The sequence below is a fragment of the Epinephelus fuscoguttatus genome, linkage group LG14 (assembly GCF_011397635.1).
Source record: "Epinephelus fuscoguttatus linkage group LG14, E.fuscoguttatus.final_Chr_v1".
Taxonomy (NCBI): domain Eukaryota; kingdom Metazoa; phylum Chordata; class Actinopteri; order Perciformes; family Serranidae; genus Epinephelus; species Epinephelus fuscoguttatus.
Window position 1 is genome coordinate 2,861,076 of NC_064765.1, and position 14,457 is coordinate 2,875,532.

The following is a 14,457-nucleotide window of genomic DNA, read 5'->3' on the forward strand; positions in this document are numbered from 1 at the left end:
GTTTGGGGATTGTTAAACAGCACAGATGATCAGTGACAGACTGGTGAGGTGCACTGCATGTGTGTGTACAGTGAATGGCCCAGTCTTAGTGGGTGTTTAACAGTAACACAGAGATAACTCAGACTGGAGATTAGAGGATGTCGGGCCTTCTCTATCAGAGCCCCCACTCCCTGGAAACACCTCCCTGAGGAGATCAGACCAGCGAGCTGCTTTTACGCTTTTAAATCCTTCCTAAAAACATATTTCTATAAGTGAGCTTTCACAGACTTTGTGGCCTGAACTCACCTAAAATCTCTTTATACACAAAGGTGTTCTGCTACCTTTGATTTGATCTCATATGCAGCTCCTTTTGCTTCATTTTGTATGAATTTTAAACTATTTTTTAAAAATTCTCTTCTATTCATATTATTGTAAAACACTTTAACTTTGTTTTGTGAAGTGCTACAGAAATTAAGTTTATCATATAACGTTCAGTCTGACGTGACGGTCTACTATACATGTTGCCTCTTTTAAAGTCACAGATATAAACCACATTCTGACGGAAAAATGCAGAATAAATAACAATTTTCAGGATAAAAATATAAAAAAAGATATTTGTGGAGGAAAAAAAAAACATGAAAAATACAGAATATTTGCAGCAGTCTCACTCGTATCTCGGGCTGCAACAGTATGAGATTTTCACAATATGATAACCATCTCAGAAAATATTGCGGTATCACAGTATTACAGATTTTATATTATTATCAGTCAGAATGACCCTTAATGTAATGAAAACAGAGGGGTTACTTCTGGTTTAACAAACATTTTATTACTGTATTGAAACTTGAAACCATTTTATTAATGGAAGTTTGTGTAAAAAGTCTCCCCTTAGAAAATAACTAAAATAAAGAAGCGATTCTCCGTCCAGTTGCATCTTTTTTTCGATATTGTAAGTTAGCAAATGAGATAATACGGTATGATAACCATCAACTTTTATATCACGGTATACCTCAAAACCGGTATATGCAATTCAACCTCCCACGAAGTCTCTGACAATATAAATCAGTACATCTTAAAAAATATTTGTTTTTATATGAATCAGCTTTAACCTTTCATTTTTAAACATGTTTAATGATTAAAGCGTTCTCATTTGACAGACTAATATGGCTTAAAGCCAGAACAGCTATAAGACTCAACACCAGATATGCTCTGTTATATAATAACTTTCGTAGCACTCACCTTTAGAATAAAAGTATGTCACAGTGATTTTTTACTATATCAGGATGTTTTGTCTCTGGATCTTTAACTAGCTGCTGTTTCTTGGTCTCATGTCGGACTTTATCGCATTCCAGCACTTTCTTTTTGTGTTTTTTTTTCTGTGACTCTGAAGTAAAGAAACAGCTGGGTTAGGCAGAGGTCAGGTCACATCACACCAACAGACACAACAGAAACACAATGTTGAGTAAAATGAACGCTTTGTCAGCAGGTGTTTAACGTGACAACATATTATATAAGAATAAAACAAAAAACAGTCTGTTACAGCTTGAAGCTGCAGATCAGTGCACCTTTATTCAGTAAACTTTCACTCCACAACTTTTAAACCACAGGTTAGTTCTTATTGATTGTTAGTAAGAATCAATCTGATATCTTTAATCTACGACAGAGTTTTTAGGCAGTTATGTGTAAATAAATAAAAAATAAATACAGAACTCAGGGAAGGGGGGAAATATTCAGATAGAAAATATATATTTTTTTCAGTATTAAATATTGAATGAATGAATGGGAAAAACTCACAAACTAGATTCAACTCAGAGTATATCCAAGTTTTATCTTGTAATTTTAACAAATAAATCTCATACATTATCCAGAAATTTTCCTTGTAAATTTACGACTTAAATCATAAAGAATTTCCAAGTTTTGCCTTGTAAATTTGATATTTAAACCTCAGAATATCCATGTTTTTATCTCCTAAATTTGCGACTTTAACTTCAGAGAATATCTGAGATTTTTTCTGCATAAATTACAACTTTAATTTACCAAGCTCTGTATTTTATTTTATTTTTTTTATACTGCCAATCACCCCAACAGGCTGTTGTATGAATCTTCATAAATCAGGAGGGAATAAAAATCGTATCCTTCACAGATTAAAACATGTTTCTGTTCTTCTCTTCATGTTTCTGACCCAGATATTAAATAAGTACAGTCCTGGATAAAGCTGCACTCAGTGGAGGGATCTGTTGACCTGTTCGTCTTTTGAGGTTTCAAAAAATAAATCTAAAGTTTAATACAATTAAAATCATTGAAACCTGCATTAAAAGTGCATTTAGTCTCTGTCAGACTTATTTGTTAGCTGCACATGTGTCAGTCTGAGCTCTGAACTCTTCAGCGTCAGCAGCATTAAACAAGTCAGGTTACGTCAGATATAATTAATCAAAGTTCACCTTGCTAATAAAAATAATTCTGATAACCTGACGTGAAGAAGAAATCCACAGGAGTGAACACACTAACAGTTAACCTATCTGTATGTCCCAGTCTGTCGCCACTCTGAGTGTCAGGCCGCTCACTGTCAGCGTGCAGCAGGTCTCCGTGTACTCAAACGCAGCGGACGTCTCTGTACCTGGTGACACATGGAAGATATGGTGAGCTTTTCTTTGTACTGATAAAATCAAAGAAATGCCTCAGTTTACAGGATTCAGTTGAGTCAAGAAAGATGTTTCTGATTTTTAATTTTGAGAGATAGTACCGCAGCTTTGTGACAACAACACAACTCAACTGGTTAAACAAGTCTGCCTCTAAATAAAAATGTCCAAATTTGAGTTGCAGACTGGGTTTATTTCAGTTTGACCGCACCAGTGTCTTCATGTTACGGTGGCTGTGATAGATGCTAAAGTGGCTTTGCTCGTAGTGGGGTCATGTGCAGGTGCATGTGAGATGTTACTATATTTATGTGACTATATATGGAACTATAATGGCAGAGCCCCTCACCTGACACGTGCATGACCACCATGGACGGTTTGTTCTTCAGCCCCAGGACGGTGACCGACTGCACGACAGTATCACAGTCGAATGCTCCTTCTTCACCTGCAGGACTGACACACAGCAACAGCTATCAAACCATCATGTTTTCACTTCACTCTATTTGAAGGTCACTTCAGTCCTCAGCGTTCACGTCAGTCACTGGTACCTGCTCCTTTCACGTGTGGTCTAAAAATAGAGGTGCGAGCTGTGACTCACCGGCAGAGCAGACGGCCTGACAGCATGTTGAACCTGCGCAGACAGAAGGCCTTTCTGTCCCGGTAGCTGAAGGAGTGGCCGTCGTCCAGGTACAACTCACCATCAGCGACGCCCTGCAGAGAGACGGGACGGCAGTCAGGATTGCACTAATTAAATTAGGCAAACGTCTAAAATAACTTAACAAGGGATGAATGAACTTTGCGTCTGTCTTAAAAAGACATGATTTTGATTTTTCTTTAAAGAATTAAATCAACTGAAGTGAAACATTTTTCACAGCAAAAATGGAAAAAAGAATATATATCAGTTTGTATCACTGTATTTCTTTAAGTCATGCAGGTTTTATTTGCCTTATGAAACCTTTTATACCAGCAGCAGCCATGTTCCCAGATTTTTGACACGCTCACCTGAGAGCTGAGGGCCACAGTGATGGAGAGGGGGAGCTGTTGGAGTTCAGCTGTACAAGAGCCACTTCCTGTTGCCCTGCAGACCACCGAGCCGCCACGCTGGAACACAGGAACCTGCAGAGGAAACACCAGGTAATAATATAATATCATGTATGAAGAAACTGCTGCTGTGTGAATGGAGACAAACTGACCGTGTCCAGGGTAACAGGCAGACTCAGAGTCCGGCCTCCTTTATACGCCTTCGCAGACTGGACATCAAACCAAACCTGAGACAGACACAAGCTTTAATAAAACACCCACGCTGAGGTGTATCATGAACACATCAGAACATATGAATGTGTTACCTGGAGGCTGATTTACCTCACCACATCCAGGGAGTATGACTTTGACTTCTTGGACACCAGGGTCGGTCACAGGACAGGCCAGCAGCGCTCCTCCTGTGTGACACCAAAAACGGTTCAACTGACAGAAACAGAAGTGAAATAATTCCAGGTCACACTGAGTAAAAATGCAAAATTAAAAAAGGGATTTGTCACCAATCATGTACTGGTTGTCCACAGTGAAAGTGCTGTCTTCTGTTGGGAACTCCGCCCACAGAGGTCTGTGTGGTTTCAAATAAAAGGAGTGTTTTCCACTGTCTTTAAATGTCTATCTGTTTATTTGAGTGATAAATTCATGCCATTACATCATCTAAACATGAGAGACATTGACCTCTAGTGTCTACTGATGAAACTGAAAGGTAAAGCTGCAGAAGAGGCCTGCAGTGCTGCCTCTGAGCAGCAGATGGCAGCAGCACTGACCTGAGAGGAGGCAGACCACAGGTGTGAGCCTGGTGGAACAGAGTGTACCAGTAAGGCAGCAGACAGTACCTGAAGACACAAGAGACATGACTGTTACACTTTCTCCACCAAATTAGCTCTGGCTCTTGAACCGGCTCCAGTCAGGAATCTTAATAACAATGCAATTTATTTATAGGCACCTTTCAGAGCACTCAGGGACACCGTACATGGCAATAAATAAAATCATAATCAGTGTAAGTACCTCTGTTGCATCACAGTGCGGATCGCAGCAGTGACTTCCTCTCCAAACAACCAGGGCTCCCGGCGCTTTGTAATATTTGCAGAGTGACCTCTGAAAAACGGCTGCAGGGCTGCTGCCTGGTACCAACGCACCAGCAGCTCCGGCTCTGGATCCTGAATAAACCCACCGACATCGGCTGAAACACAGAGGGAAGAGGACACAGGAGGCCGTGACCTGAGGTGTGAGACTATGAGAATAAAGAACAGACAAGCAGCACGTCACAGAAGTCAAACATTCTCACCTCCACAAAATACGACGCCCGCCACGCTCAGAGACAAGAGCATCGGAATAGAGATCTTCAGATGTTCCCAACTGGCGACGTTGTCACCTGTCCACACTGCTCCTGCATCCAGAACAAAGTCAGTGCAGTTAAGGAAACAACCATGATGACATCACAGATGTCTGACTTTATTTTATCATCTCTAACACTTACCGAACCTCTGTGACCCGGCGAAGAAGGAGCGTGTGAGGACAAACGGTCTCTCTGAGCCACCTGAGCGAGTTATCAGCCCCTCTGCTGTGGCCATGTGCTGCGATAAAACAAAATAAACCATAAGGCTGTAACTCACATCATAGACTTTATGAATAACTGTCATTTAGTTATGTTGAGACCACAGATTTTTCTGCAGAGACAAAGGTGGAGTAATGACATTAATGCTGCACGTTCAACAGCTTTAATCTTTAAAAACTGTATCAAAAGAAGTTAAATGAGCTGCTCACCTGGTGGAAGCCGTACAGGTTGTGTAATTCCCGGTGTTCCCAGCCCCCATGATGCACTGTGTCCTTTGGCATGGTCTGCTCCGGCCCGCCAAACACAGACGGCTCATTCATATCATTCCACACAAATAAAGATGGCGTAGATCCCTGCGTCACACATCAACACTTCGGTGAGACTCAGCGAGTGAGAATATGATATAAAAACAGAATTATACGAGATTATATTGGAATATTTAGCCTTTCTGTCAGGTGTCACAGCCACCAAAACAGAACTTCATCAATATTATAATAAATTCTTGTGGATAAATTGTGTTGCATAAAAACAGTAGTATTGATTAATGGATTATTTTTACACTCACCTTGTATTTATCCAGGCCGAAACATCTGGAGTACCAGGCTCGAGTGTCTGGGCTGCTGAAGTCAAGGTAAGAGGACTCACCTGTGAGAGAGGTTAAAGGGACAGTTCACCCCCAAATGATCATTTGTCTATCAGTTACTCACCCCGTCTTATGTTAACTATAATTTTCTCACATGCCTCCAAGGTGAACAGGAAAAATTCTTGATGAACTGAAGTCATAGGATTTACAAACTCGCCCTTTCCGACAGGGAACTTAACCTTAACTTAACTTTATCCATGCTCTATTCAGAGCCAGACTCTGTTTACAAAAACAGTAATTTTACCCCTCTGAACACAGAAGCTGCTGGTCTACTGCTGCCTCGATCAGCCCGCTTTTCGACCGCGACCCACCAGTTGGGAACCACTGGTCTAGATAATGTCAGGTTTTCCGTGCATGTGTGAAAGGAGCTAAAGTCATGTTCAAAAACTGACCTGAAATAAATATCTCAGAAAATATACACAATACAACTAATAACTAACTAATACAATATTCATTAATTAGGTTTATTTGTTGTGACATTTGTCGAGAGTTTCTATTATGTTATTGTGAAATCAGGTCTAATAAAACATTACCAGGCCAGCATGTGCCCTGAAAGATCCGTCCGTCTCTGTGTTTGACAAAGTAGCCTCTGTCTCTGGCCTCACGGTACAGCGACCAATCAGGGTCGACCTTGATGTGGGGATCACTGATAACAACCAACTGAAACATGAGAGAAAAATGCACAGTGAATCATCTACAGCTGTGACATATGACCACTTAAAAAAATATATAAGGTGCATCCTACAACTGACCTTCCTCTTCTTCCTCTCTAGGTGGCGCTGCAGGCCGGCTGGGTCGGGGAAAAGAGCAGAGTCCCAGGTGAAGTAACGCTTCTCATCTGTGTGCTCAATATCCAGCCAGATGACGTCGTACGGGATGTTGTGCCGATCAAATCCAGCGTCCACAGCCTTCACGTCGGCCTCATCATTGTAGTTCCAGCGACACTGGTGGTACCCGAGTGCAAACAACGGAGGGAGGGCTTGATATCCTGACGGAGGAGGGGAGAGGTACAGGTGTGAGTCAGACTGAGGGATGATGTCCTTCCATTTTCAACAATCACGCGTTGCTCTTTTTAAGAATAACTGTGGTTTCTTTGCAGATGAAGTGACACATTAATCTGACACCGTAGGGTGAAAACCTCCAAAAAGATCCTTTCCAAGATCTTAAATTTGGCATTTTTCAGGTCATGCTTTGTTTTCATGTGCATATAAACACAATGTGCAGCACACACACCTGTCAGCTGAGCGTACTGGGTGAACAGCTGCTGTGGACTGGGCCCGAGCAGAACCACACAGTCAATGACTCCGCTCTCTGACAGCCAGTGGACGTCCGTCTGTGGCTCCGTACGCCTCCTCTTCACTGGAGGGGTGTGGCCATCCTGAGTGACGGGGGGGGGGGGGTTATGTGGTCATGAATGAAGATAACACTGGACTTTACCTGCTACACCAGGCGTAACACTGCGGTGGTTTAAATTTTCTGAGCAGAACCACACAGTCAATGACTCCGCTCACGGGGGCTGGAGCCTATCCCAGCTGACACTGGGCGAGAGGCAGGGTTCACCCTGGACAGGTCACCAGACTATCACACGCTGACACATAGAGACAGACAACCATTCACACTCTTGTTATGCAGGACAATTTATTTTTCTTTGATTTTGATTCTGTTTGGCTGGAGCACCTGGAGGACCCACGCTGACACAAGAACATGCAAACTCCGCACAGAATGGGCTCCCACTCCTGCTACAGGCAACCCTCTTGCTGTGGCGAGTGCTTTAAATTTTCTGGGGCCCAAGGGTTTGATCCAAATATTTCTGGTCACAATTCTGTCTCTCTAACTTTTGGGCATCAATAAGCAGCTCCTGCAAAATGAAGCTTTTGACAGACAGACAGACACTGTATAAGAACAGCACTGGAGCAAAGGTTACCTGATGGTCAGATGGGCTGTACTGCACGTTCACAAACGTCTCCGATGCATTGAGCCAAAACACTCCCAGAGTCCTGTCAGGCTTGTGGGCCACCAGCAGCGGCACAGACCCGTACAGGCCGAGGTGGCTGTACAAGTCATACGCGAAGACATCCAGGTTATACAGCCGATAAGGTTCACCATCTCTGTGGAGGTCATTAAAGACATGATTAAATTAATATCTTTACTGCATGAACTTCCTTTTTCCTGCTGTAGTGAAAATACATGTGTGTACCTGGTGTCTCTGAGCTGAAGGCTGTCAGCGTGCTCTGGAAGACCGTACACGTGACTGAACCCGTGGAGACAGAGGTCGGACCCGATGCTACTGGGACCTGGAGGAAAAGATCATGAGTATTTTTGTTTTTATTCATGCATTTCTGTATGTGTTGATGTTTTGATCTTTTCTTGAATGAGCCTAACGGACCAACTCTGCAGGATTTTCCTTAAAAACACAAGAGTGAATCTTGGGTCGGCTTTCACCTTCTCTGGTGAAGCTGTTTACAAACATTTCCTGCATAGTAAGATATTAAATGGCTGCAGTTTTTTTTCTTTTGTAAATTCCTCTCTATAAATTTGTTAGAAGAGATGCTTTGTAAATACGGTTACCATGTGGTATATTTATAGTTTTAAAAGAATCTAATTATATTTAGAATTTAAGTTCTAAGTTTTGACATGATAATTTTCCCCTAACCCTGATGATGACGACAATAATGAAAAATACAATAATAGTTAGAATGCTACTAAAAAAAATACAATTTTAAAAATCTATATATAAAATAATGCTAATAATAATAATACAATTTCTTTTAAATAAATCTATAAATAAAACTAAATAAAAATAATAATTCCTTTAATGATTATAATAAAAACAGAAACATTTTAAATATATAATAATAATGATGATAATAATAAAAATATACAACTATTACTACTGCTACTTATAGTAATGGTAATAATAAATGTACAAATATATATGTAACAATGATGATAATGATAATAATAATAATAATGGCTATAATAAATATAAAAAATTATATATATATGTTTAAATAATAATAATAATGCAAATAATAATGATTATAATAAAAATAATGCAATTAATTAAAAAATACATGTATAAATTATACATACATAAATATCAATAATTCAATATTATATATAATTCATAAAAAGTATTGTTTGTGTTTTGTAGGAGAAACACAAACAATATTCCCCTCCTGTTCACTGTATTAGAGCACTGGCAGAATTTCTAATAAGAAGAGAAAGAATCAGTTTTAAGTCTGACTTATTGAAACAGTAAAATGGCAGAAACACACCGTTAGCTTTGATATCCACAAACTCCTTGAAGGTCTCTTTCCATAATAAACCTGTGTCGTCCTCCTGAACCTGTCAGAGGAATAAATGGAAAAAGATTAGACTTCATGCAGGAGTCATGTTACACCACATGTCGAACAGATTTGGTATCATCTCACCTCACTGCCATGAGATGAAGCCCTGAGGAACAAGAAGCAAAGATAATCTAACTTAATTCACATTTACGTGTTGTTGATTTGTTCCAGTCCACGACCCCTCCCTCAGCTCCTCACCTGAGTGGATCCTGCAGCGTCTCAAACCACAGTTTGCCTCTGGAGTTAAACGTAACCATCACTTTGTCTTCATACAGGATCTCCAGTCGGAAAGGGAAGTGCCACACACACACCTGGTGACGTCCTGAGGACCAAGAGAAGGTGACAGAGTCCTTCGACTGTCTCTCCACTCTCAACCTGCAGGATGACGTGGGAAACAGTCGACCACTGTCTGAGGACTGCAGCAATTTAATATAGAAGTTATTTTATGATTTCACATGTTGATCTTCTGACTTGTAGACAAAAATAAGAGACCCACCCTCCCAGAGAAGCACTGAACTAGCCTAAGTTGATTTCAACAACATTATTTCTCAGTCTTTTTTTTCCAAGCCGCAGACACAACATGAAACTCCCAGATGTACGGAGGCTGACAAGGGCAAACGCAATGATGAAACGATGCAAATTTTCTCACCCTAGTGTTCTCCTGTTACGATGGCTGGATATGCAGTCTTCTTCTGCTGCACTTGTTTGCAAGGTTTGTGTGTTTTTGACTTTGCATTGTTTCTGTATTTGCTGTATTTGTTAAAACTTTCTGCAGCATGTTTTGATTTGCTGGATGTTTCCATTTGTTGTATCTGTTTCGGATTTTGTACACTTTTGGCAGCGTTTCTGAAACTGCAGCACTCTTCTCATAATGATGCAACTAAGGAATATTTCATCATCGATTAATCTGTTGGTTATTTTCTAGATTTATCGTTTAGTTATTTGGTCTATAAAATGTAATAAAATGGTGAAAAATGTAACAGTGACGCCCAGGATGATGTCATCAAAAGTCTCACTTTGTCCACAACCCAAAGATATTCAGCTTACTGTCACAGAAGAGTAAAGAAACCAGAAAAACATTCATGTCTAAGAAGCTGGAATCAGAGAATTTTGACTTTTTTTTCTTTAAAAAAAATCAACTTAAAACGATGAGAAAATCATTGAATCAGTTAGCACAAAATGTTAATCGGTGACAGCTAATCAATTAATCGATTAATTGATGCAGCTCTGCTCCTAATAGAAGTGTTTTGGGCCATGTAGAGAGTTTGCCCTTGTCGGTCTCTGTAGTCCTGACGTGCAACACAACACAGACACAGAGCTGTTAGTGTATCAGAGGAAGGCCTCAGAGAGGAGAGGTGGAGTTCTTTAACTACATTGCTCGTGTAACTAGAGATCATAATGGCTGATGAAGTTCTTACTGTTCACACCGCGGCTCCTCCGTTATCACATCTGGAACTCTGTAGCGTGGTTTAATGGGCTGCAGCTCGTCTATCAGGATCCTCACAGTGTTGTTTTTACAAGGTGACACAGACAGGAGCAGTTTGGTCTGTGGAAAGAGCAAAGACAGAGTGTTTTAAATGTAGAGTTAAAAAGGGACGCTCAATCTTTTAATGTGACCTAAATTAAAACTAAAATCAGAATCAATAAAGTATCTCTGTTTGAAGATGTTCATGGCAGTTTTTAATCTTAAATAGTATTTTATATCACTGTGTAGTCCTACTAATTCTTAATGAAAACACAATGTACAGTGTGTGATTTTAATCCTGCAGACGTGCACTCACACAGCAGAAAGGTATGAGTAACTTAATGATGAAATTGTGTCACATGTAAAGATCATTGTGTGTGTTCAGACCTGTGTGTCAGGCTCCAACAGCTCAAATCGTGCCCCCTTCTCTGTGAGCACCAAGGTGTCCAAAAGGGCTCGGTGCTGCAGGTTTGGGCCTCGAATCTGTCGCCTTAAAAGGGACAATAAAAATAAAATATCAATGTTACAATGTTGTTCTATTCAGCGAGGACCTGATGAGATCTGTGGCTTAAATCTTACTCAACACACACAAAGCAAGATACAAAATAAAATAAAATACAACAAACAACACAATAAAATAAAAGCAAAATACACTGAATTGTGGATCAGTTTTTATGCGTCCGTGCCAGGGATAGCCGCAGCCAAAGGCATTCAATTTTCAGGTTGTCCGTCCATCCATCCCATTCTTGGGAACACGATATCCCAAGAAGAAAGCCTTCAGGGAAGTTTTCCAAATTTGGCACAAATGCGGACTTTGACTCGAGGACAAAATGATTACATTTTGGTGGTCATAGGCTAAAGGTCAAGATCACCGTGAATGCAATATCTTAGGAACACCTTCAATGAATTTCTACATATTTGGCACAAACACCCACTTTGAGTGTTAAAATCTGAATGAGTATAGTGATAGTGAGATACTGGCTACAGTTGTAGTCGTAGTAGTGATGAAACGGTGACAAACATAAAATGAGCAAACTGGGCTCAAAGGTCAAAGGTTAAGGTCACTGTGACCTCTTCTGTTGCATTCTCATGAAAGTGGAATCTCAAGAACACCTTGTGGGAATTTCTTCAAATTTGGCACAAACATCGACTTTGAGTCAAGGATGAACTGATTAGCACTTGGTGGTCAAAGGTTACTGTGACTGTGCGTCTGTCTCATTTTGTGAATGCGTATCGAGAAACCCTTAAGGAATTTCCTTAAATGGCAAAAACGTCCACTTAGACTCACAAATGAACTGATTAGAACTTAGTGATTGAAGATCAAAGGTCACTGTGATGATGAAACATGTTTTGGCCATAACTCGGAAATCCATGTGCTAATTCTGACAAAATTTCACACAAATGTCTAACAGGATAAAATAATGAAGGTCAAAAGGTCAGAGGTCAGCTTGACTGTGACATCATCATGTTTTAACGTCATATCTCAGGAACAGAAGGGGAGACATTTGGTCAGATACTGAATTGGTGACTCTAATCTTGAAACTGTGCTGATTGTATAGATCTTCTGTGTGTGAAGCATCCATGTTTTCACTGACATGGATGGAGACTGTCAGAGACACTGGACTGGTGGGCGGAGTCATACAACCACAGGGTGGACTGGTGGGCGGAGTCATACAACTGTGAGGCAGTAGTTCTGATTTGTTAATTATAACACTGATATTAAATGTCCAACATACCTGTAAAAAGCCACCTGGTCACTTTTCTTGAACTTTTCTTTGCCTTCATCTTCAGGAACAACACTGAGGAACATGCACAGAGAGAAAACTAAATGTATGCATCATATACCACAGGGCACAGGGTGGGAAACAATCTTTTTTTCAAGCTTGTCCACAGCGACTTTAATACAAACTATTTAGATTTAAATTCAAGTACATAAGTATTTCAAAGCCACAGATGCATTTCCCCACAAATGCAGGAGATCTTATCAACACACTGCACAACACTGAGCTGTCAGGGCACCTGAATACATGATACAGCCTCCATATGACTAAGTCAAATGTCACTAACAGAAGCTGTCACTTGTGCAGAGTGTGTGAAAACAGGTCGGTGTTTATACCTGACGACAGGTTGGCTCACTTCCGCCATGTCGAGCAGACAGACAGACAGAAACTCAGACAGACAGGAAACAGCAGCCGGTAACAGTCGTTGAGATCCTCTGAGTTTTTCACAACATTATTTCTCTGTAAACTTCAGTGTGAACCCTTCCTGACTCTTCCAGGACGAACAGCCGTAACAGCAGCGAGCACACACACACACAGGAAATGTGCTAATACACCACTTCCGGTGTGAATTTCAAATTAAATCTTCCCACCGAATTATTTCTGCCTTTTCTTTCATATTGTTTTTTTGGTTACCAAATTTTAATTTACAAAGATAAGGGACTGTTCATTACTTATCTGTTAAAATCTATTGATTTAATTATTTCTGATTTACAAAGATAAGGGACTGTTCATTACTTACTTTTTAACTTAACTTTTTTTTAAACCTTCCCTGAAGCTCCAAATATTTCCCCTTGACCCTCCCTCCACCATAAATGAGTTATTAGATTTTTTAAAATTTATCTTTTGATGTTTGAAGGCTAAGTTGAAGATGAAATTCTGGGGTTGAAAAAAAGCCTTTTTACTAAGTTTTTTACTCTTGCCATGCATGCTGATTAGCTTGTGCAAACAATGTTATTTTTGGCCAAATTAAGAACTGTCAGAAATGTGAAAATCCAACAACAATTTCTTTCTTTTTTAAAAAAATAAATTGTATTCATTTATTTATTTCACACATAATTTTGCCATTTTTTTAAGAAAACAAATTTAAGGTAAAATATACACAGAATATAACCATTTAAAGTTGTGTGCTCCTCTCCCAGACCAAAATAAAAATCCAGAAGTCCCTCCCCAGTGCTTAAAAAAATATTTGATATGTCACAATTTCTGGTACTTTGACCAAGATGGATGGTTTGTTTGGTATTATTCATTCACTGGGTTGGCACAAAATGGCTTCACTCTGTGAGTTGCTGGAGGTCTCAAAATGTAATGCCTTAAATACATTTATTAAATGTAATCAATTTACAATTATTTTAATTTCTACTTTTATTTATATATGTGTCCTTTTATAGCCTTGCCGTTTTGAGTTTGTTTTCACTTTGTTTTGAAACTGTTTATACTGTTTGAAATAATGCTGGATTCAATATTCTTGCAAGGATCTGTGATGTTGAATTTTCTATACTATCTTAAAATATCTCAGTTCAGTAAACGATTGTGATTTTTGATTTCTGAATGTTATTTGGCTTTGTGTAATTTCTTGTCATTTCAAGATGCAAATGTGGAACTTTTATTTCAATTTTTCCAAGCTGAAACAAAACAAAACAAACAAAAGATTGCGATATTTTAACTGTAAAAATGCTTATATCTGTATCTAATCAGATTTGTCCTTTGTACATTAAATTTATCAGTCATTCTCAGATATTCTCAGAGTTCAATGATTTATTAATTTTCTTAATTATTTGTCTTGAAAATGTACAGAACAAGTATGGCATCATTCACATTTATTAAGCACAGGGAAGTACAAAGAACTGTCAAAGTGAACAAGAGTATAAAAACACATGTAAACGCCTTACAAAACAAGAAAATTGATTAAAAAAAGAAGAAATGCTTTTAATTGTAAATTTTGAATAGAAATGTAATATGAAGCAACAAAGGGGGAAAAGTAAATGATAAAAATAAAATAAACCGAAATAA

The 14,457-nt window shown here is 39.3% G+C and overlaps 1 protein-coding gene across 2 annotated transcripts; it reads right to left on the bottom strand.

The window, feature by feature from the left end:
• Window positions 1-1,515: 1,515 nt before the first annotated feature.
• On the bottom strand, window positions 1,516-12,968 carry ganc (glucosidase, alpha; neutral C). Of its 2 annotated transcripts, XM_049596093.1 has the most exons (25): window positions 12,783-12,968; window positions 12,403-12,465; window positions 11,054-11,156; window positions 10,620-10,747; window positions 9,400-9,576; window positions 9,286-9,307; window positions 9,130-9,199; window positions 8,049-8,145; window positions 7,776-7,959; window positions 7,085-7,229; window positions 6,604-6,839; window positions 6,385-6,511; window positions 5,774-5,853; window positions 5,418-5,561; window positions 5,131-5,227; window positions 4,939-5,040; window positions 4,659-4,833; window positions 4,418-4,486; window positions 4,154-4,218; window positions 3,978-4,054; window positions 3,809-3,883; window positions 3,618-3,731; window positions 3,214-3,326; window positions 2,965-3,068; window positions 1,516-2,596 (listed from the first exon to the last, which is right to left on the bottom strand). In XM_049596093.1, exons 1-25 carry the CDS (start codon window positions 12,809-12,811, stop codon window positions 2,490-2,492), a joined length of 2,703 nt encoding a protein of 900 aa, XP_049452050.1. In that variant the 5' UTR covers window positions 12,812-12,968; the 3' UTR covers window positions 1,516-2,489. The 2 variants fall into 2 exon arrangements, 1 of the variants encoding a protein (XP_049452050.1); XR_007450884.1 differs by lacking the exons at window positions 1,516-2,596; window positions 2,965-3,068; window positions 3,214-3,326 and having other exon boundaries at window positions 3,658-3,731; window positions 3,962-4,054.
• Window positions 12,969-14,457: the final 1,489 nt, after the last annotated feature.